This window comes from Kogia breviceps, chromosome 6, assembly GCF_026419965.1.
Source record: "Kogia breviceps isolate mKogBre1 chromosome 6, mKogBre1 haplotype 1, whole genome shotgun sequence".
Lineage (NCBI taxonomy): Eukaryota > Metazoa > Chordata > Mammalia > Artiodactyla > Physeteridae > Kogia > Kogia breviceps.
In genome coordinates, this window is record NC_081315.1 from 65,142,159 (window position 1) to 65,165,525 (window position 23,367).

Here is a 23,367-nt window from a genome sequence, read left to right on the forward strand (position 1 = left end):
TTCTAAATTGATGAGGGGTAACTTCTCTGGAATTCAGTAACCCAAAGCACATCTTAGCCTGATTCTGTGGCATTGTTTCCAAACATTCTGCATAAATATAATCTATCTCTATATTTCACTAGAAAATTTTAAAGTGCTACACAAATAGCAGATAGCAGAATACAGATCACCAAGCTTCTGTGTGATGAATGTTCTTCTTGAGCAGGTCCAGGGCATGGACCCTGGTCTGCCTCTGTGAATAGTTTACAAACACCAAACTGCCCTGTCACTCATAGGGAGCTGTTCAAGTGAAGGGTGAGACAGATGTGGGACTGAGGTGTGGCCCTCTGACCCATCCAACACTGCGCCCTCTGGATCTGCTTTGTATTTTTCACAACTGAAAGCCCAAGCCTCTGGTATTCCAGGAAGCTTGTAACTGTATTTATTATGGGATGTGGAAGCCGACCACAAAGACACTACCACAGGGCTGCTGCCTGGTGAACCAGACAGAACTTTGCATGCCTGCTCAGCTGCCTTACACACTAGGCAGTGATCCTGCTTCTGACAGCAACGCCCAGCCTCAGGCTCTTGCTTATCTTGGTTGATGTAAATTTACGCATATGACTTAAAAAAAAAAAAAGAAACATGAAAACTATTGAGAAACTTTTTAGAAAGTATTAAATACCTATTTGTGCTTCTGGACAGTCTTCCTGCATTTCTAGGACTTCAACAGTCTCAGGAGCTGGTGTTTCAGGAACTTGCAAAAATTCCATTCTCCAAAACTGAATTTAAGTAAGTATGGAAATGAAAAACAGTTGAACTGATTACAGAGACAATTTACCAGTTACTGGATGAAGATTGGTTCGCAGGGTTAAACAGATAACTTAATTCTTATTATTGTGTATAGTTAATTTCCTTGTATCTTGAAAAATGTGGCAGGGACTGCTTACAAATAAACAGTTCTCCACGAATCATGTTCCATAAGATATGAGTGGGTGTTTCATGGTCGACAGAAAAGGACTGGGGGTCAGAGAGATTTCAAAAACATAGTTCAACTAAGTACACGTCTTTGGTTCTTAAAACCCCCCGGCACCCCCCACCCCCCGAGAACCTTGCATATACTAACATAAACTCTAGATCTCCAAGTAGGCGTACAGGAGGCAGGATTCCCAGACAGATTTGGCTACGGAGCTCTTCACGAAGCCCCACAGACGGGGTAGTGTGGAACGCTGCTCTGCACACGGCCGGCTTTAAGGTGCGCCTGCTGTCTGAGGTGCAGAGTGTGGCGTGGGATTGGCCGATGGCCTCGTCATTGCTCAGCATGTGACTGTGATTACAAGGGCAGCAGCCAGCTGCTCTCTGCTTTTATAGAGTGCAATTAATGAAGAAAGACACCAAGGAAAATCTCCTGAGAGAAAAATCCAAATATTAGAACAGACTACAAAGGTAAATAGTCTGTGGATTTCATTTTCGGTAGAGGCCCAAGGCATGAAAACTAAGAAAAGGATAAAGTATCTAGGATTCAGGTGAAATCATACAGGATCCTGGACAGGGAATGAATGGATGACCTGAGGCCCCTGGAAGCATTTTCTAGCTCAGTGATTCTCTGCAGAGGAGACACAGTCCCTGTTTTCCCTAAGAAGCCGTGTGACAAGCTGAAAAGCCAATACTTATGCAACTGACATTTTTAGCAATCGCGACGTGACATGGAAATGGTGTTTAAGTGATCTGCTTGTGTCAAGCTGTCACGTGGTTATAGCAGCACTAACAGATCTACTTAATGGGAAGAAAGGAAGCTGAGTCACTGATGTTCTCCGCGTCTGATAACCGGATGGCCAAGGTTTGTTTGCTTCTGAGTGAGAGTTTGCCGAACAATAGCACAGCCTCCAGGTGTTGTTTCAGGCGAACCACAGCGGCAAAGACCCTACTGCGTTTCCTCACAGCCGACTTACCCGGACCACACCGTCTGAGTGTCCTGTGACTATGACATTCTGTGTGTCCCACTCGTTCATCTCCGACACGCAGCAGCAGATGATCTGCTGGCTCCTGCCTGTGAACGTGTTCACACTCACGACAGGGCTCCCGTTGATGCTCCACACGTGGATGTAGGTGCCAGCGCAGGACACGATGTCCCCCTGAGGAGGTGAAGAGAAACTGCGCTCACTCCAGATTTACACTCTAATTTCAGAAGCAAACTGAATCCTTGGCTTCGCTCTTTGGAACCCTCTCAGTCCTCTGACTAGTGACTGGGGAATTTCTGAGGTAGCCTGGAATCCAGTGCTTGCTGACTTAAAAAAAATACCCCAAACAGAGGCCTCTTTTAAGAATCTGAGGTCGCGTGGAGGCTGCGGCCAAGGTGATCTCACGTGGAGACGGGACGGGAGCCCTTCCACGCTCCCAGCCTATGCCCCCGCGCAGTGCTGAGCCCCGCTTCATTCCAAGCCAAAGTTATCTGTGATCTGAGGGGTGATGAACTGCTCTTTTTCCTCCTGGTATTTACAAAATCTATTTATACCTTCCACTGAGAGGTAGGAATCCACTTAGTTTTATCAAACGAGCCAAATCACCACAACCATAGGGTAGAAGAGAAAATCTGTCAGTCCATGTACAGCTGTAACTCTCTCCAATAAGTGCAAAGATGAAATCCTGGTAACATTGTAACACCCTATTTAAAAATGTGTTATTCACAATAAGAGTGGGGGAATGAGGATAAAAAAGAAGAAAACTAGTATATAGGTCATTTCTTGGCAAACTGAATAAACCCTAAGACTCTCTGAGCTGATAGCTCAGGTTTTTCATGAGTTCTAAAGATGGGAAAAAACTAACCTTTTCTTTCAAATTCTACCAGGTTGGGGGGAATACAACCTGGTGAGAATACAATCCACTACTGTTACAGGAAATAAGACACTTCCTGAAGCATCTACTCTGTGTCAGTTAGTGTGGTGGACCCTTCAGACATCCCAAAGCTTATTCACCATCTCCTGCGGCCTCCCTTAACCCTGAGACAGCCTGACTGGCCTGATGCTAGGTAGTGACTTCAGAAATGATTCGGTGAGTTTCAATACAGGCAGTAGGCACATGAGAACCTACAGAAATTGGCAGATGGTCATCAAAAGCAGAGGCAAGTTAGAAACTGAACAGCAGTACTAACGGAAGAAAGAAGGTAAAGGGGAGGCAGGGGTGGCATGGTAAGGCGGCCTGGGGCTTTTCCAAACCACTGTTTGTGCTGGTCTTGCTCCTGCCCCCGCCTCCACCCCGCCCCGCTCCTGCCTCTGACCTTAGTCTACAAGGTGGCAAGAAGCAAACCAAAACCCAAACAAAAATAATACTTAGCAAAGCACCGCTGTGTCTACCTCTGTATCAGCCCTGAACCACCTCTGACCATGCGTGTCAGCAGCTGAGTTTTAATTAATGGCCTCAGTCTCTGTAGGAGACGGGAGAGAGCCACTCCACGGTGCACTATGCAAGACCTTGTGCAGTTACTCCAGGGTGCCTCCATTAGAGCAAACCCTGTGCTTATGAGGGCTGAGAGTAAGAAGAAGAATCTAGGGCACCTGCAATGTAGCTTACGCCCAAAGTGTAGAATGAAGTAAAGCAGGCTTGACAATGGCTGAGAAAACATAAGAAATAGAAATGTTTTCATGAGTTATGAAGACATTACAAAAGCATCTTAAAAGGGAAAAATCAAACACATTTGTAGTGTCCGCAGGAACTACTGCAATCCAATGGGTGTATGCTGGCTCAAATAACAACTAACGATAAATAAAACTGTCAGCATTGGGCTTCCCTGGTGGCGCAGTGGTTGAGAGTCCGCCTGCCAATGCAGGGGACACGGGTTCGTGCCCTGGTCCGGGAAGATCCCACATGCCGCGGAGCGGCTGGGCCCGTGAGCCATGGCCGCTGAGCCCGTGCGTCCGGAGCCTGTGCTCCACAACGGGAGAGGCCATGACAGTGAGAGGCCCGTGTACTGCAAAAAAAAAATCCCACAAAAAAACAAAAACAAAAAAACCTCAGCATTTGAGTTAAGAACAACCCCAAAACAGAGTGCTTGAAATAGTGCAATTAAGCATTTGACTCAGAGCAACACAGCGGGTTATCAGGGTGGTTCTGTTGCACTGACGTTTCCATAACCCTCTTACGTGCGCTTGTAGGACCAACCCAAGGTGCTGTTCTAAAGACATTTAAGCCTTTCAAATATACCAAAAGCAAATTTGACTCTTTTATCCCCACACGCTCCCACTCATTCCCAACTCTGATTACTTTTATTATTATGAGACATTCCAAGTGCCATTAACTAGAACTGAGTAACTTCCCTTTTCCTTTGAGGGACTACAAGGTATTTGACTAAAAGCATAGTACTTAGCATCTTCTGGTAGAAATTAAAGATGTAGCCTCCCTCAAAAGGAAAGCTGCAGGTGGGTGATGATATGACATGGCTAGAACTGCTCTGCATCATGTAGGATGATCCCGGGCAGGGCTAAGGGGAAGAGTGGGAATGGATATGGAAGAGCTAAGAAGTGATGAGGCTGCGGGGAGCTGGTTGATTTGCAAGACTGATCTGCCTATGTGATCATCTGTCCCTTGGACACAGAGACCTCAGTCTCTCAAAACCTACCGTTAGCATCCCCTGTTTACCAATACGACTTGGCAATGACTATCCTCCCCTCCCTGCTCAGTCTGCATGGGGGCTTCTAGACCAGTGCATTTATTTTCTTCTGATTCACTGTATTTTTGAGAAAAGATAATTTCTTTAGTAACTTTGGAATCTGTTTAGAAAACAGTTTTACAAGAATGTTTCTCTTGTTTGGGTACCCTTTTCACTTTATATAATAAATACTTTGAGTATATTTCATAAAACTTCAACAATTTTAACAAATCCCACAAGTTCCTTGCTTTTAAAAGAAGCGTATTCTAGGGGCTTCCCTGGTGGCGCAGTGGTTGAGAGTCCGCCTGCCGATGCAGGGGACACGGGTTCGTGGCCTGGTCCGGGAGGATCCCACATGCCGCGGAGCGGCTGGGCCTGTGAGCCATGGCCGCTGAGCCTGTGCTCCGCAACGGGAGAGGCCACAACAGTGAGAGGCCCACGTACCGCAAAAAAAAAAAAAAAGAATTAAAAAAAAATTGTATTCTAGAATGTCTTATTTTGAACCAAATCTTGCTCTTTAAAGTATGCTGCAGTGACTGGATTTTAAGACAAAATTGCTCTCTGGGTTACAAACTTTAATATCCATTCGCTTTTGCAAACAACATCTAAAACAAGTGGCTTTTATAAAATGCATGCCTATCAACTTAGAAAACAGCGTCATTTTTTATTTAGGCAGGCCAGAGTTATTTGTCTTCCTACACATAAACCAAGTGGCCAATTTACTACTTACTGTTAATTCATTGATACAGAGAGCAGAAACTGGAGCCCGATGGCCTCGGAGCTGGGTGAGGAACGACAGTTTGTTCAGATCCCAAATGATGCAGGTTCGGTCCCGGGACCCACTGACGATGATGTGATAGGCTAATGATGCAGTGGCACACGTGACAGTATCAGTGTGGCCAAGTAAGGCCTAAAAGGAGAACAGACAAAACCAGGCTGACCACAGTGGCAGTGCTCCTCACGGGACTCCAGGAGAGCCGGATGCGCTGGGAGCTGACAGGCGCACGTGCTGGGTGGGGGTGCCTTGCACAGCAGTGTCTGGAAGGTCTTCATTCTCTTCTTGCCACTGTCCCTGCCTCATCCCACCAGGGGGAAGAGAGAAGTCTGGAGGACTCTGGAGGCTCTAATCTCCATTTTTATATTACTTCTCTCCTGGACTCGGGCCAGTACCTTAGAAGGAAAGGAGAATGGCAACTGCAACCCAGCTGGGGTTTCTTCATACCTTTTCCACATGGAGATGTATCGATTATGGCTCCCAAATTCAGAATTTAAACTCGGAATCTATTCTTTTGTGCCATCAACTCCTCTAAGTCCATTCTAAGGAACTACAATTGGATGGATTTTAAAAAATCCTAGTGCATGGGTGTAGTACGTGGTCCCAGAAAGATACAGGAAAATGCAGTCCTGATGTGTCTGCTGAGCATCTGTTACTGAACTGGAGACACCTGGACATCTCCTGTGCCTGAGAGGGACCGCTTCTTCAAACTAGAATAAAAACTTCTCTCTTTTGCTGGAATATGAAGAGAAACAGGATCCAGGGAAATGGCAATGTGGGAAAATAAACATTTTGAAGGAAAAGATTCAGATTACTGTTACAAATTCCTGAGTATTTACTATTTACTTAATGAGCTGGCTTAAAATTTTGGTGATGCAGACATCCTTACTGTATACGTAGCAAACACCAGAAGGCTGTTTTAAGTAAGAAGTACTTTCTACTGAGGGGTTATGGGCACACTAGCTTCGAAGTCCATCTTCTAAACTGAAAACACTGGAATCAGGAGCGTTTGGATCAGCAAACTGCACTGTCAGTCTTTGACCTGTTCACGTCAAGACCATGTCTCTTATGGGCTCCCCTTTAGACCCAGCAACCAGTGAGGCTTCTGGACTACAGAGACGGTCGTTGGTGTAAGTACGAGGGGCTCAGTTCTTTCCACAGATACTTAAAACACCACTGTTTGTTTGAACCTGGCTTTAAAATAGCTTTGGAGTCAGGAAGAACTGCATTTATATCCTGGCTTTACCACAAAGTGTGATGTGGACATGTGTCTTAACCTCTGTAAGCTGCAGTTTTTTCAGGTGTAAATAGGGCTAATAACGACCTTGGAGAATTTCAGGATTGGAGTTTTTACGTTTTTTAAACCCGTAGTACAGTGCCCTGAACATGGTAGGTGCTCAATGAATGGCAGACATTGTTACACTACTTTTCAAATGTGTATCATAAAAAACACCCAGATGTAAACTCCATTAAAAAGAAAGCTTGGGGCTTCCCTGGTGGTGCAGTGGTTGGGAAAACACCTGTCAATGCAGGGGACACGGGTTCGGGCCCTGGTCCGGGAAGATCCCACATGCTGCAGAGCAGCTAAGCCCGTGCACCACAACTACTGAGCCTGTGCTCTACAGCCCACGAGCCACAACTACTGAGCCCACGTGCCACAACTACTGAGCCCACGTGCCACAACTACTGAGCCCTCGCACCACAACTACTGAGGCCCACACACCACAACTACTGAGGCCCACGCACCTAGGGCTCGTGCTACACAACAAGAGAGGCTACTGCAGTGAAAGGCCCATGCACCGCAACAAAGAGTAGCCCCCGCTCAATGCAACTAGAGAAAGCCTGAATGCAGTGGCAAAGACCCAATGCAGCCATATATGCATACATACATAGAAACCTTTATGGTAAATTCACATATCAAATATTAAAAGATGATGGCTTAATTATAAGAGGATTCTTGCTTTGATTAAAAATTTATAATAGTCAGTACATAACAAGTGATCAAAAATACTTGTTAAATGCCGCGGAGTGGCTAGGCCCGTGAGCCATGGCCGCTGAGCCTGCGTGTCCGGAGCCTGTGCTCCGCGACGGGAGAGGCCACAACAGTGAGAGGCCCGTGTACCGCAAAAAACAAAACAGAACAAAACAAAACAAAAAAACCTTGTTAATAATATCATCAGTGTTTCTTCTGAATACATTCATGAGTTTGTCAGGTTCTTAAGCATTATGATAAATGAAGAAACAGAAAAACAAAAGAATCAAAGATTGAATGGTCTAGATGAATGAAAATCATCCCGAAAGAAGTTATTATGAATCAACAGCAAATACAACTTGGTTTGCAAAAATTTAACCTACATATAACTTCTGAGAAACATTTATATTACTTAAATATATTAAAAAAATATATTACCTAAAGACAACTTACTTCAGATTTTAAAAAAGGACAGCTTGGATCATTTTCAGAAATAGCATCTTCTGATTTCATTTCCCTTTTTTAAGACCCACTTCTAGCAAAAGAACATACATTGTTTGGTTTTGCCCATTTATGTCTAAATCACTTTGGAATTAAGGACAGTTTTCAGTTTCTCTAGAGTGTGGGCAGCTGGGATGGACTGTTACCTGTTTGAGAGTGAGGGTCTTAGCCTTTTCTTTCGAGGCACCCATTTCCCACACACACACGACCGTGCTTGTTCCACCTGTGATGACCAGCTTGGGGTTGGGGCAGATTGCACAGAGAATCTGGGCCCACTCTGACAAACATTCATAAACTGTCACTACCTGTGAAACAGAACAGACATGAGACACCAAGCACTACATGCCATCAAGCACTACAAACTCCTGGGACACAACGAGCATACCAAGTGAAGGAGAACCTCTATGTAGGTCCCCCCCCCGCCCCAGGCAAATAGCTGCACATGTGCTGGGCTGGCTTCAGTTTAGCAACACTTTACTGAAACTCTACTCTGAACTCCTCCCTACAGCCTCCTAACTATAGTTGCTGTTAAAAACCATAATAAGAACTTTGCTCATAATGGGGGTCTCCGGTTTCTCCAGTCTGGGAAAATGATGTTCAGATTGTGTGATGCTCTGTGAGATGCAGGGGGTGATCTGGTGAAAGGCTGTGTCCGCTGCAGCCAGGTAGAATGTAAAAGGAAAGCATGAGTGCTGCTGTTCATGAGAGCGTGACTAAACAGAACTGTTACTGACTTGCACAGACTATGCCCCTCGTGTGTTCAGGAGAGGACTGGCAAGGGCAAACAGAGGGCACCAAAGGATCACTACAGCTGCCTCTCCAAGAGATGCTTATGGGACTCAAAACAGTAGCTGCTGCTTCTTGGGGGAAGTGGGGCAGGTATTCTGCCAGCCATTTAAGAGTAGTGAAATGATTAGCGGGCCGGACGGTGACTCAAAAGGAAGCTCTTCTGGTTGGCAGAAATATTAAATACCTGGTTGGCTAGGACCTCCTGGAGGAATTCTTTGAGTGGGGGGAAACTGCTAGCCCCTAGTACACAAACTTCCAAGAGAGGCTTTTCTGCAGGAAACATGACTTGTCCACTAGATCCTTTATCCTGAACTGATGCAGTAAAGCTCTCCTTTCCTCTGGGCTGTGGAGAATAGCTGAGAAGCCCTTGGCCTGAGCTCTCCCCATCCCCATTAAGCAGGATATCCAGACCACGGAAGAGCAACATTAAATGAGTGAACCAAGAAACAATGCAAACCTTGTCTGACTCATAGGTTCCCAGCCTGCAGCTGAGGTCTGCGTAGCCCCATGCAAAAGTTTTGTTCCAGGTTGGTGGGATGAGAACCTTATTCTGTTCTACTGCAAGAATGCCTTTGTCTGTACAGACGATTTGTCCCACAGGCTCTTTGAGTTCTATAAAAAACAATCAACACATTAGAATAAAGACAGGGAAAACTAACTTCATTATCCCATAGGGGATGGTAAAGGGATCTCAAATATTCATACAAATTAAGCATCTTGACACCTACATTAAGAAAAAATGACCTTAGAAGTAAGTAGGGCTTGGCCTTTGAGTCTTCTGCAGACCTGCTGGGCAGACATCGACCCTGATTGGTGTCTCCAGCCTGCCTGTTTCTGGACACTTGCTTGGGTTTGGTTCCCAGCCATCAGGCCCGCCTTCTTGATCCCCAGGACTGCCAGAGTGATGTGGGATGCTGCCTAGAATGCTGTACAGACCGTCAACTAACCTAGGCCTTCAGGACCTCCCAGCCTGAGGCTTCTTGAAGGAAGGCCGTGACGTTCCCCGAGAAGCCCGGCTCTGCCCAAGGACTCTGCCGACTGACCACACCCATCTCTGGGCAGTGGCTGGAGCTGGCACGGGGCAGAGTCTGTGGAATGAGACAAATGGCAGAGAGCTGGTAGCCTATCCAATTAACCAGACTTTGATGCTCCGCGTTTTGGATTTAAGTGACAAATCCAGGACTCTGTAAACCAGTTTTTCATTCTAAGTGAAATGGAGCAGGACCCTGTGGTCCTTGTCCCCCATGTCCTCCGCCTGCCTTTTGTCTGTGGAAAAACTTTAGCCAGAGTATAAGTTTAATCAGAGAAGTGAGAAAATACAGAAGCAAAGGAAAACAGTCGGAAACCAAATAATAATAGTCTAGTCATTAAGCATAGTCAAGGACCTTTAGTTCCTCCTCAAGGGCTCTAGATCATGTTCTGGGCCGTGTCCTGTGAGCGGTCTTGTAGATACCGAAACCCAAACCAGGTGGAAGAAGTTAACCACACGATGACCAGACTGTAGCCATGACATCAGCTGCCAAAATTCTGAGAACTGGCCCCAAAGGAACGGGAACAAACCGACCCTGGAACTGAACTGATTAACTGTACTTAAAACAATCAAGATGATGCTGGTCAGAGCACCGCACGAGCAACTTCAAGATGACTGTCAGAGCCGACTGTGCTGTTTCTGCACGTAGCCTCCTCCCTCCGTCTACAAAAGCTCTTGCCCACTGGTTGTCAGTGCTGGGGTTGGGGGGTTGCCTTTGGACAGGAGTCCCCCCTGGGTCCCCGCAGTTGCCGGCATCCAAAATAAAGTAATCTTCCCTTTCCACCAACCTTGCCTCTTTATTGGCTTTTGAGAGGCAAGCAGCTGGACCCCACTTTCGGTAACACAAGGGAAATCTACTTGGAAAAGTAATTTAAGGTAACATTAGATAAAAGACAGAGGCTTTTAGTTGGCATATTAAAAACGCAGTCTTCTTTCTGCTCTAAATTGGTGGAACGTGTGTAAATGAAGATGACAGAAGTTTTTCTACATGTAGAATATAAAGTTGAACTATAAGGTTTGGTATATTAGAGTTTTCACTGTCCTAGCAGAGAGGAGAAACTTGTTGGGTTCTTTTTGATGCAAAATCCAATAGGCCCAAAGAAGAAAACAGAAAAGGAAAAGGAGAATCTAACAAGTATTTGGTGATTTACCACTTATTACAAATTATGCTATTGTTGAGAAGCAAATTTATTATTGCTAAACTAGGATTATTAAATAATCCCACAGAATCATGAATCAAAAGCTTATTTCCTGTCATTTTACCTTTTACAGGTGTTAGAGAAGGCCTCAAGTTGTCTAGATGATGAAAAAAGATCTTGTCACTGGTAGATCCTGGTGGGACCAAGATCCCTGCATTGTCTCCGTTGAGTCGACTCCTGACTCGCTTCGGTGGATGAGGTTTTTTAAATAACTGGTATGAGAGAAGATGACACATTTTATACCAAAGCTAACATTTATTAAGCCCTTTTATATGCCAGGTATTTTGTTGTTATTTCACTTAAGCGTCACAACAACCATTAGGTATCACATTATCACATTTGACACTTGATGAAAGAAATTTTAAAAGGCTCAGAAGGTTGCCACAGACCTCATGCCGCAGTCAGTGGGGACAGGACTCCTACACAAAAGCTTGGGTTACCAGCATGCTCTATGCTACACTGAGCTCATGAGAATTTTTCAAAAGGAAATTCATCTCCTCAAATGACAGTAGGTTGACAACTATTTTCCAGCGATGTTTAAAAATTAACTGATTTCTTAGAGCACGATACCATTCTGTGCCACTGAGGGCAGGCAGCCATTCTCTCTAACTGGGTTACTTCTGGCTCCAACACGGGCTTTCTGTATGTGACATCATTTCTGTATCATTTAGGTGCTACTAATTTGCTGACACTGTGAGCATTGTTGTCTTCTTTTTACTTTGCAATGTTGTAAAGGAAAAAAAGAAAAGAAGATCTTTGGCATTTCTGTTCAGTATTCCTAAAGAATTGAAAAGTCTTAATATACATTTAAGATGACTGTTCTTAAAATACTACAGATCATCAAAATAGGCAGACTCTTTTTTGATGGACAACTGATATTTGAAGAAGATATCTGTAAAACCTTAGATGAAATGAGATTTAAGATGACTACAACACCATCACACTCTGTGAATTTGACATTCTGGATTTCTGGGAGAAAAAATAGAAAAAATGTTGTATAGAGAAAGAAATACATTTTAGGCTCACAAAACTTTAAACATATAATTCCCATTTTATATACATACAGGGCTTAGGATCAGGGTTCTGTTATTTCTCATAAATGCTAATAGTGAGATAAGACTCTGAAGTTCTACAAAAAGACCCACATACTTTAAAGCATGTTCATGAAAGAACATTTACTGAAGAACTTTACAAGGACCTGAGGACAGAGCAGGCCAGGCTAGCATATATAAGGATATATCAATATGGTGATCACAAAGCTTAGGTGTTTCTAGGATGGTTACACTTGGAAGTACTCTCTATTAGTTCCTGGAATGTCCTAGAAATACGTTAGTATCCAAACTCTTCTATCTCCCAGACTATTTGCCTCTTAAACTCAAAAGTGGAACAAAAATCCTGCAACAGTGCATGTGTCTAGATTTTTTTGTTCAGAGTATTTGTTTCCCAGAAGGTATGAAACACGGTTCCCACACTTGTAACCCTCAAAAAATGGCTAAGTTTCTTCTGCTATGATTAGAGTTTATCAACAAGCATTTCACTTTAAAAGTAAACACGGTGGGCTTCTCTGGTGGCGCAGTGGTTGAGAGTCCGCCTGCCGATGCAGGGGACACGGGTTCGTGCCCTGGTCCGGGAAGATCCGCGGCTGGGCCCGTGAGCCATGGCCGCTGAGCCTGCGTGTCCGGAGCCTGTGCTCCGCAACGGGAGAGGCCATGACAGTGCGAGGCCCACGTATGGAAAAAAAAAAAAAAGTAAACATGGTTCCTGCACTGAGGAGTCAGATTACACTGTAAGTGGTGCAGTTACAGGGTGTCCCGCTATCACGGCTTTTCCACGAACAAAGACTTGCCATTGTTCTGTGTTCCCAGCTGTCAACCCCAGAAACCTCAAAGTTGGTTAACCTAAAAAATGGGATTCCAGGAGCGATGTCTGAAGCAGGAACAAAGAAGGATAGCCAGGGCCAAAACGCAGAGGCCAGGGCACTAGGAAAAAGGTGGTGTTCTGAACGGGCGGCAAAGCTAGCCTTCTCCACTGTGCTGAAGTTTCTTCTGGTGCACCCTGCCCTCCTGGTGTGCCTGAGACAATGAGGATGGAGGAAGGGACAAACTCCCTTAATAGAGGCTCGCTCATTGCCGAAGGTGAGAGATCTACAGCATCTGGGTGCTGAGAGGGTCTGGGTCTTCCTCGCCAGGTTCCAGATAGTGGTTGGAGCAGCTGGTGCAGGGCCGGGCCTAGGCATTATCATGGTGTGCACTCTCACACCCGAGCACCTGTCAGACCTACACCAATAATTGAATCTGAACCACCGCTATCTGTCCGTTCCCTGAACCACTATGAGAGCTTCCTGCTCCTCATTTGGCTCCCCTACAGTATGTGCATGTGCAAGATTGTGACCAGAGGGATCTTTAAAGTCTAAATATGACTTTATATGACAATGCTTAAAGTCAGCATTGGTTTTTTACTGGCCGTGGGATGAAACCCCATCTCTGTGTATCCTGTGGCCTCCAAGGCCACATCTGCTTCCCTGACCATGCTCTTCCCATCTTCCTGCCAGGAATTGTGTGGGTACAGGAAAGCACTAGTCTGCAAGGAAAATTGCTCTTTGACCAGCAAAATTTCTGTTTATCTAGACTGTAAAAGGGAGGAGAAAGTAATAATCTAGGAACCTACTGAAACTATTGGGTGATATTTATGGTTCTTAATTAAAAACTCAGTCTAAACTTAATTATTATATGGTCATCTACCATCTAGAGAAACATTACAGAGCTTAATAAAATGTAACAGAAAATATCAATGATAAGGAAAAAACATCCATACCTGTTTAGGGATCTGACCAAAGTTATTAATGAACCCTATGGTGGCTGTCTCCTTTAGTGGGTCATTTATGTTGTAGATATCCACTTGACCCTCGTAAAAAAGATGATGGAAGACGTTTACAGCTTCTACTGCAGCAGGACCTTGCTGTTTATAGCCGAAGATTAAGTCAATCCACTCATGCAGATGGGCACTCACATAGTCACATTCCAAAGCCTGTAATTTCAAAACACAGGTTCAGTCGCCGGCTGGCTTTTATTACTTCCTTAGAAAGTAAAAGAATTCGCCAGTGGTCTACAGGAACCAGAATAGCTAAAATTCATACGAACAACATTAGTAACTTAAACACATGCGGGATACATTGCTCAAGGTCCTCTCTTTGTACTGTGGTCAGTGACCCAGTGAGATCTCAGTTCAACTGCAGAGCATACTGCCATTACCTCACGGTGCACTCGAATGAATTCTCGTGGGTCCCCTTTTGCCCAGGGTGGAAGGATAACATCTCCAAGCTTGGTGCCATTTTGTTTACAACCTGTGTAATTGGATACAGTAAGAAGAAAATAAAAGAATGAGAAAAATAGTAAAGTAACAGAGAAATAGTGGGTTAGTTTCATTACCAGGACTGTAAAATTTTACCACAGAAAGGACCCTCAGAGACATCTACTCTGGTATTTCCCCAGTACTCCTCCGAGCACTCCCTCAGAGAAATTTACTGAGTGTTAGCAAAACTGAGGGGCTCCCGCTGTCAAATGACTTCAGGAAATGCTGAGTTATGCAAGCTTAAACATGTTTCTTTCCTGCAAGACTCCTTGGAGGCACTACTCTTCTCTAGGAAGGACATTAGATACAACATTTCTGAAACTTAATTGATGACAGGAATGAAACATTTTATGGGTCTACTGTTCTGAGTTTGGAAAAACTGCTCAAATCAGTTTAAGTCCCTTAAGACCACTCATTTGTAAGACCATTAGCAATTTCTCAAAAACTGTTCATTTAGGCTTTTCCAGAAATGCTTTAAGCTTGGTGAGTCAATAGCAGTTACCTAGTACTGAATTTCCTGTCTGGTCTGCCATTCACATGGAAGAGGTTATTGAAAGGATATCTAACTCCTTAGCCATTTTCAGTCTGGATGCTCTCTTGGCTTAAGAGAAAATAAAAGTACCACAGGCTCCTAGAAATACTTGCAATAGATGTGTTCACTTATATTTCTGATTCTTAAATTCTTCAGAGAGCTCTGTAGAATCCACATGTATTTTGCTGTAAGGATTCTCATAAAAAAATAAAATAAAATCTGAAACAATATAACCTTTGGCTGTTGTATCATTTAACAGAAAAAAAATTTTGGGAAGACTATGTGGCTACGGAGGGGGCATTTTAATAATTTATAACCAAGTAATATTTATTCCATGTAAACTGTTATTTTAAGTCATAGCCAGATAATCTCTAAAATATTAAAGAAACAGCTTGCTATGAAATCTATTGACAACAAAACACATTAAATGGAACTGGCATCTGAGGAAATAGGTTTTTTTCTTCTTTTCGAAATAACATCAGAAAGTTAACTTTAGCTTACAGAGTCTTCCTAGGCACAAATCAGACAGTCACTGTAAAAAATGACTCTATAAATAATGTTTACTCATTAGCTTAATGGCAGTTGGTTAGATAAAAAGCTGAATTATAAATTTTCATAGGGAAGTACAATTGTTCACATTTTAGAACACAAAAGGCAGTTTCCAAGTAAGGGCCAGTAAAAATATTTCCTTTAGAAATAATCTTGTTTTCATCATTGAAATTTGATGGCTTTACAAGGTGATATAAGTGAGAGATACAAAAATCAGTTTATTGTTTAAAGGAATGTCTTGACTTAGTTGGAAAAATTACCATATAACTTAAGGAAAAAATAAAACAATCAAGTTATTACAGCCCCCCCCCCCCTCAGGCCCTTACCCCATCTTCCCTGAAATGCCCTCTAGGCCTAATAAGAAGTAATAATTTTTTTGATAAAAAGAAGCAAGTAATAATCCCCAGGCTACTTGAGATATAATCTACTTTTCAAAATTTTGCTCAAAATCCCTAAATACTGTGTGATATAATTTTATTTTACCAGCACTATCTATAATTTTAAAATGTCATTTAAAGGGAACAGTCTGTAGAAAAGTCTTGGTCTGATTCTGCTACTCTGCAGTTCCCCTCCATGTATATCCAAGGGTACAAAGATAAGACCAGCCAAAAAAACCTAATTGCTCCAGAGCCAGGGGAAAAAACCTAAGTGCTCTTTCTTTTTTTTTTTTTTTTTTTTGCGGTACGCAGGCCTCTCACTGCCGTGGCCTCTCCCTTTGCGGAGCACAGGCTCTGGACGCACAGGCTCAGCGGCCATGGCTCACGGGCCCAGCCGCTCCACGGCACGTGGGACCTTCCCGGACCGGGGCACAAACCCGTGTCCCCTGCATCGGCAGGCGGATTCCCAACCACTGCGCCACCAGGGAAGCCCTAAGTGCTCTTTCTTTTATATCATTCACCATCTTTTCTGGGTGGAGAGACCAACAGTGTTTTGTTTGATTTTCTTTATATTGAGGTAAAATTCACATAACATAAAATCAACCATTTTAAAGTGAACAATTCAGTGGCATTTCGTACATTCACAATATTGTGCAACTACCTCTTCTATCTAGTCCTAAAACATTTTCATCACCTCAAAAAGAAATCTTAAACGAATCAAACAGTTGTTCCCCATTCCTCCCCACCCCTACTCCCATCCCCTGGTAACCACCAATCTGTATTCTGTCTCTCTAGACTTACCTATTCTGGACATTCCATGTAAGTGGAAATCATATATTATGTGACCTTTTGTGTCTGGCTTCTTTCACTTGGTGCAATATTTTTGAGGTTCATCCATGTTGTAGCATTTATCATTATTTCATACCATTTTATGGCTGAATAATATTCCATTATATGTATATTCCACAATTTGTTTATCCATTGATAGGTATGTGGGCTGTTTCTACCATCTGGCTATTGTGAATAATGCTGCAATGAACGTGCATGTACAGGTCTTTGTTTAAGTCCCTGTTTTCAGTTCTTTTGGACAGTTCTTGGAGTGGAATTGCTTGGTCATACGGCAATTCAACATTTCCTACCAAACTGCTTCCCACAGTGCCCGAACCATTTTACATTCTGACCAGAAACATACGAAGGTTCTACTTTCTCCATATCTTCACTAGCCTTTGTCATCTTCTGTTTTGTGTGCTTTTTTTTTCATCACAGCCACCCTAGTGAATGTGAAGTGGTATCTCACTGTGGTTTTGACTTGCATTTCCTTAATGACAAATGAATGACCTTTTCGTATGCTTATTGGCCATTTGTATAACTTCTTTGGAGAAATGTCTATTCAGGTCTTTTGCCCCCTTTAACTGGGTTGCTTATCCTATTGCTGTTAAGTTGTAAGAGTTCTTTATATTCTGAATACTAGACCCTTATAAGACATCATTTGCAAATATTTTCTCACATTCTGTAGGTTTTCTTCATAATGCCCTTGGGTGCAGAAGTTTTAAATTTTGATAAAGTCCAATTTATCTTTTTTTGTTGCTTTTGCTTATGCTGTTGATCCAAATCCAAGATCATGAGGATTTACCCCTATGTTTTCTTTTAAGAGCTTTATAGCTTTAGCTCTTTCATGCAAATAGTGTTTTTATATGTGTGTGATTTCAAGGAGGGAAGATGATTTGTTATGAAGGTGAGCATGACCTTTCTTTTATTTACTTATTTAAAAATAGATGATTTGGTTGGGTTTGTAAGTAGTCTGGCTAGAACATTTCTGCGACATAGATTATTATAACGGACTGAGTGTTTCTGGAATATTGGGGGTATCTCTTTCTTTCTGCACCTCTCCAAGTCTGTCTCTTTGAAAGTGGTGTCCCTAGGGAAGAAAGTAGCATTCTCCAAAGGTGAATTATAAGTGAACATAATAAAACACTAAAACGTGCATTCATATTCAAATGCTGTGCACACATTTGTTGTCGTCCCCCCCCCCCACCCCCCCCCCCACCCCCCGCCACCCCGTTCACCATCTACTCTATTTCTTTGAGGAACTGCCACTCCCTCCGACTCTAAGTGCTAGAATTTGTTGTCTTTAGTTGCTCAAGGGTGAGCTCCAGGCCCAGTCAGAGGTAATGAGACTCAATTTCAGGCCTTTTGCTGGGGCTATTGAGAGTCTTACTGCCTTTCCTATTTTGCACCTAGAGCTACAATTTCACAAGGTTCAAGCTGCTGATGAACAATTAAATAAATAAAAATTATATTACAAAGAAAAACCACTCAAATATATTGGATATGAATATTCCCTGAATTTTCCATTAATGAATTTTATGAGGTAGTATAGTAATGGTTTATATGTTGAACTCTTAAATACAGTCTGATACAAGGCATGAAGAAAGTATGAAAACAGAACAATATCTGGCCCTAATATTCTAAAGTGAAACAACGGAATTTTGATATGTCATAAAATATTCAGAAACACAGATCAGGAAACTGTGTTCCAAGAAACTGTAGCCAAAGTCAAATCTACTTCCTGAAACTGCTGGACAATATAAAGAGAGCAGAGTAGCGAGGAAATTTCTCTCCTTTTTATAAGTGTTGATTTGGTTCTGTTTTTCTAGAAAATAGTACCCTAACAGGATGAAGAAAGGGATTTACCTAAAGTTATTCTGAAATTCTAACTTTAAATTTTATTAGTATGTAAGCTGAGAATGCCTCAGGCAATACAAAAGATTTAAACAATACATGAAAAATATGGATATGCCACTCTTGGCTGTGAGTTTCAATCATATTAATTTTCAAACAAAATTTCACCTCACCTTTGTTTTCACTGAAATAAATGATGATATTCTGACCATTAGATGTAATCTGTTAATTCTTAAATTTTCCCAAAACTATAGGTTTGAAACAGCTTATTTGGGGGCATAAATCTATTTCCTTTGTTATATTTACTCTCATACACCCAGTTGTAATTAGCAGCAGCTAAACTCACAAGGAAATAGAAACCAAGCAGGAACCTGCAAGGCCTTCCCAAGAACAATACTCCCCTGCCCCCCCAATATGTCCCCTGCCGCTTGTTTGCAGAAAAGCTTTAGCCTCCTAGGCCTACCCCAAGTTCCAAAGAGTAAATTTAATCAGAGAAGTAAGAAAATGCAGAAACAAAGGAAAACACTCAAGCAAGACAAAATAATATTAGTTTAGCCATAAAGCAAAGTCAAGGACCTTTAGTTCCTCCTCAAGGGCTACAGACAATATCCTGAGCCATGTCCTTGAGCTGTTTTGCAGATACTAAAACCCCCACCAGGTGGACAGTTAACTACATGCTGGCCACCAGCACACAGACCCCAGACCAGTTGGAACCAGAAGGTTGATGGCTGATATTCCCGAAACATCACCCTGTCACCCTCACCGTCAACCAATCGTAGACTTGTGCACAAGCTGAATGCATATCATGTGACCCTCTTGCTCACACTCTTTAAAAACCCTCCTCTGAAAGCCATCACTGGGGAGTTCAGGCCTTTTCAGCATGAGCTGCCCATTCTCTTTGCTTGGCCCTGCAATAAGTGCTGTCCTTTCCCTTCACCATGACCGACCCAGTGTCAGTAGATTGGCTTTGCTGCATGTTGGGTGAGTGGATCCAAGTTTGGTCTGGAAACAAAATCTTTTCCTGTCAGTGTGTACTACAGACAATCGTCAGAAAACTGACTTATTTCTGTTGGTCTTTTCCTGGCTAACGATCCTAAGATAGTGCCATAGTGCTACATACCTAGATCAAAGTTGTTGGAATTGAACAGGAATTCTGGTAAGTAAAAAAATTCTGGGATAAGTTCCTTCACATCTGCCATGTTGTGCTTTGATGCTGAATACCAGGCCTCGCGTACACTGTGAAACATCCGGTCAGCCAGGTCAAAGTGGCCTCCCTGTGGGCAGAACGAGAAGGCACCTTTCTGTTAGAGAACCACTCCCACCTCACAGCTTCCAAGCTCAAGGGCTTGAAACCCAAGTAAATATGTTTGGTGACAATTCAATTTCCATCATCCTATGTTAAATACACAAAATTTTAAATGATCACAGAAAGAAAATTAATCTAATTCTTTTCAGGGTACTCCTTACCAAGGGTGCTCTTGTTCTGTATCAAAGTGAAATCCAAGTACAAAGACTTTCATTTAAAAAAAAGATAAGTTTTTAGAGAGGGCAAGACTATAAGGAAATAGAGGAGTTCCTCTATTTGATAATTGGAAATATTCAGTTTATATATGTATTTGACTAATTTTATAAATTAACATGACATTCAGGTTCTCACACCAATGAGAATTAAGTGGAGAACTCAGAAGGTGATCAAAAAGTTATAGATTGATAAAACAAATTTAAATAGAAAAGGGATTTCTTTTGCTTACACAGCCTCACAGATGACACCACTCCCTTCCTCAATCAAACTCCCTGTGCTGTGTTTGAGTGAACACAGTGTGTTTGTCCTTACAGTGAAGTTCACTGTGTGAAAATGCTGAAGTCCATACAATGGCCACCAAGGCCTACCACCATGTGGCCCCTGTTACCTCTCTGGCCTCATCCCCTATTGCTTTCCCCTGCAGTCACTCTGCTCTAGACATACTGGCTTCCTTGCTGTTCCTCAAGCATCTCAGGGATATGCCTGACTCAGGGCCCCTCACAGGCCGTTCTCTCTGCCTGGAACATACTTTCTCCAGATATCTGCACCAGTAACTCCCTCATCTACTTCAAGTTTCTGTTCAGATCACCTTTTCAAGGAGACCTACTCTGACCATCATGTCCTCCTCCACCTCCCATTCCCGTACTTCCCATTCCATTTCCCTGATCTACATTTTTCTGATAGCACTTATCACATTCTAAAACATTTTACAATATACTTATTATATTTGTCTGTCTCCCTCAACTCAAATATATAAATTCCACAAGGCAGGACTTTTGTCTTTATTCACTGATATCTCTAAGCACCTAGACCAGTGCCTGGAATACAGTAAGTATTCAATAAATATTTGCTGAATAAATGAAAGAGAATGTGGAGAAAGGCAATTATAATACAGAAGACAGCAAACGAGCTAGACAGCATTACTCTTTTTTAAATGTTTGTTGAATTCAACCAGTTAAGGCTGAATTCCATACACCTGGCTGGAAAGCATATGCTACTTGCTTATTTGACTAAAGGACCCTGGCACTTTTTTAGTGTAAACAAATTCTAGTTTATTTATCAATTTTGGTCCAGTGAAATTCCACTTTCACTACGTTTTGACTACTTTTGTGACTAAAAACTTCACAGGGCTTCTTGTCAGGCAAGATAACAACATTAAAGAAAAAAGCAACAATCTTAAATAAAAGGCTTGAATAAAATTCAAAAGTTCTAAACTTAAGAGTTTTACCTGTAGCCTTAGGAATATCTGTGTGAAGGGCTCCATCCTTACTAGGTACGAAGCCACAATCATTGCAGATGAATAGTGGGTCCCATAGTGGTAGGCTGGAGTTTCTCCTTGCCAAGAAAATTAAAGCATAATTGAAAATGAAAGAGTAATATGAAAAATAAAATTGGCATTCATCAATAGACTTGAAAATGCTAACGTATGTGATAACTGTGACACTAAGTGCAATTAGCACTGGCATTTGCAGCTTGAAAACTTTATGATGACACTGCAACCTCTCACTTATATATTTGGCAGTTATCCAGTTTAGTATAATTCTGTGCCTTTCGCCCGAACTGAGCACATCTAGCAATTCATGTTTTGAGGCTAACTGTAACAGGTAATCCTTAATAGCAAACCATCTTTGACTAAAGCAAGATATTGACATACAGCGACTTTTTTTATTAGGTTCTGGCTTTGCAACAGTATAAATTTCTCTAAATTGTTGTCTTCGAAAATTACACAATTTTTATTACATATTCTCCTTGCAGGAAAAAGAAAGGATTCCACACAGGGAATATAGTTAGGCTTAGTTTTTTTCTCTTTTGTTTGTTTTGCCTGTTTGAAGGGGATAGATGATAAACATTAAACATAAAAAAAATAAGTAGGTAAACTGTAGTATTTTAGAAGGAAGTCAACTATAATTTTTTAATGCAAAAGGGTTCTAAAAAGTGCCTCAATAAAATTAAAAGAACCTATAATGGAAAACAATCTGAAAAAACTGAATGACTGAATCACTTTGCTGTACACCTGAAACACTGTAAATCAATTATACTTCAATTAAAAAATTAAGAGTCAATAAAGGAAAGTTTAGTTTCTGGCCTAAACATGATTAGAGATAATGGCATATTATGATGGGAAATTTCTACCCTAGACAAAGCAGACATACTTTGCTTTCTGCCAGTACCTGAACAAGCTACCTAAAAAATGCCTTCTAAGCATGGACATCAGTTGGCATGCAAAACCTCATTCTTCTACTCTGATAGTTGTGTATAAGTGTTCATATGCAACATATATAGATATAATGATATATAAGCAATCTGGGGAAAGATGGAAGGGCGTTAGACCACTAAATAATGGCTTACTTTTGAAACTTGGGTACAAAGTCCCATGACAAGAAAAGTTACTTACCATTAGGATCTTCCCAGTCTTTATATCGCTTCTTATACTGAGCTAATCGTTCATCTGTCTGTGCTCCCATTGGCTTAGCCAGGTTTCTAAATGTCTTGGGATTAGTAAGATCTACCTCCTAAAATACAAAACGAAACCCAATTCCAAATTACTATACATCCTCTATTCTCACCAATGTAGATACAATGGCTATAGCAATGATGATCTGTAAATGTGCTAGTATCTTCTATGGGGTCACACCAGCAGAAATGGACTCCAAGACAATGCCATGCACCTACTGGTTTTCCATATTTTACGGACAGGCACACGGCAGTTTGTTAATTGGTTCGGCTTGAAGACAACTGTTTTGGAAATTAAGTGTTCACAGAGTAAGGCACTCAGGATCCAGGTTTGGAGATGAGCAATAAGAGGGAAAACCCTTCACGGTCTTGGCAAGGGCACAGCAGGAGACTGTGGACACAAAAGCTCCAATTCATCTTTATCCTCTGTCACCCACATAACTGGAGGATCAAATCTCCTTTTTGTTCTCTTCCCCTCTCCCCCATTTCACTCCAACTTCACTTCTGAGCATTTTCTTCCTAGAGGTGAAAGGGAAGTGAAATAAACTAGAGCACTCAGTAATTTGTTCACCTCCAAAAGACAACATCATACCAGATCAAGTGACTTCCAAATGAGATGGATTCTTTCAGTCTACCGGAGATTATTTTAAAAGCTCATTTCTAGCTGACCTAATTCATGTATTTAAAAGGAAACCAAAATTTACCTCCTGAGGGTTTTAAAAGTAGAAATTTGAAGTACATACCCATGGGATATGTAATTTGTGTCCTTTTTATAGGGCATCATGGCCCACCAATTTTGCCAACTTATATTTTAAAAGTCTTGACAGGAGAAACTGATCCACATTTACCAATATAAGTCAAGTTAGTATTTGTCCTCTGAAAATCTACATGCAAAATACCGCATTTATACTTTTTTTGGTTATTTCAACAAAGATTAAAGTATTTACTAAGTACCGGGCATTGCTCTAGAGCAGCGGTCCCCATCTTTTTTGGCACCAGGGACCATTTTC

General features: G+C 42.1%; 1 protein-coding gene across 6 annotated transcripts in view; it reads right to left on the bottom strand.

Annotated features, from left to right (window-relative positions):
* The window catches only part of WDFY3 (WD repeat and FYVE domain containing 3), a 283,768-nt gene that overhangs the window by 10,558 nt on the left and 249,843 nt on the right, over nt 1–23,367 (bottom strand). For 5 of the 6 annotated variants that reach the window (XM_059066368.2, XM_067035987.1, XM_067035985.1 and 2 more), the window contains 11 exons: nt 22,299–22,416; nt 21,132–21,238; nt 19,502–19,655; nt 14,142–14,233; nt 13,705–13,917; nt 10,955–11,102; nt 9,119–9,273; nt 8,019–8,177; nt 5,355–5,534; nt 1,932–2,114; nt 665–761 (listed from right to left, as the gene is read on the bottom strand). In XM_059066368.2, the coding sequence (XP_058922351.1) occupies nt 665–761; nt 1,932–2,114; nt 5,355–5,534; nt 8,019–8,177; nt 9,119–9,273; nt 10,955–11,102; nt 13,705–13,917; nt 14,142–14,233; nt 19,502–19,655; nt 21,132–21,238; nt 22,299–22,416 (1,606 nt within the window). The remainder of the gene's footprint in view (nt 1–664; nt 762–1,931; nt 2,115–5,354; nt 5,535–8,018; nt 8,178–9,118; nt 9,274–10,954; nt 11,103–13,704; nt 13,918–14,141; nt 14,234–19,501; nt 19,656–21,131; nt 21,239–22,298; nt 22,417–23,367) is intronic. The other variant, XM_067035988.1, reaches the window with a different exon arrangement.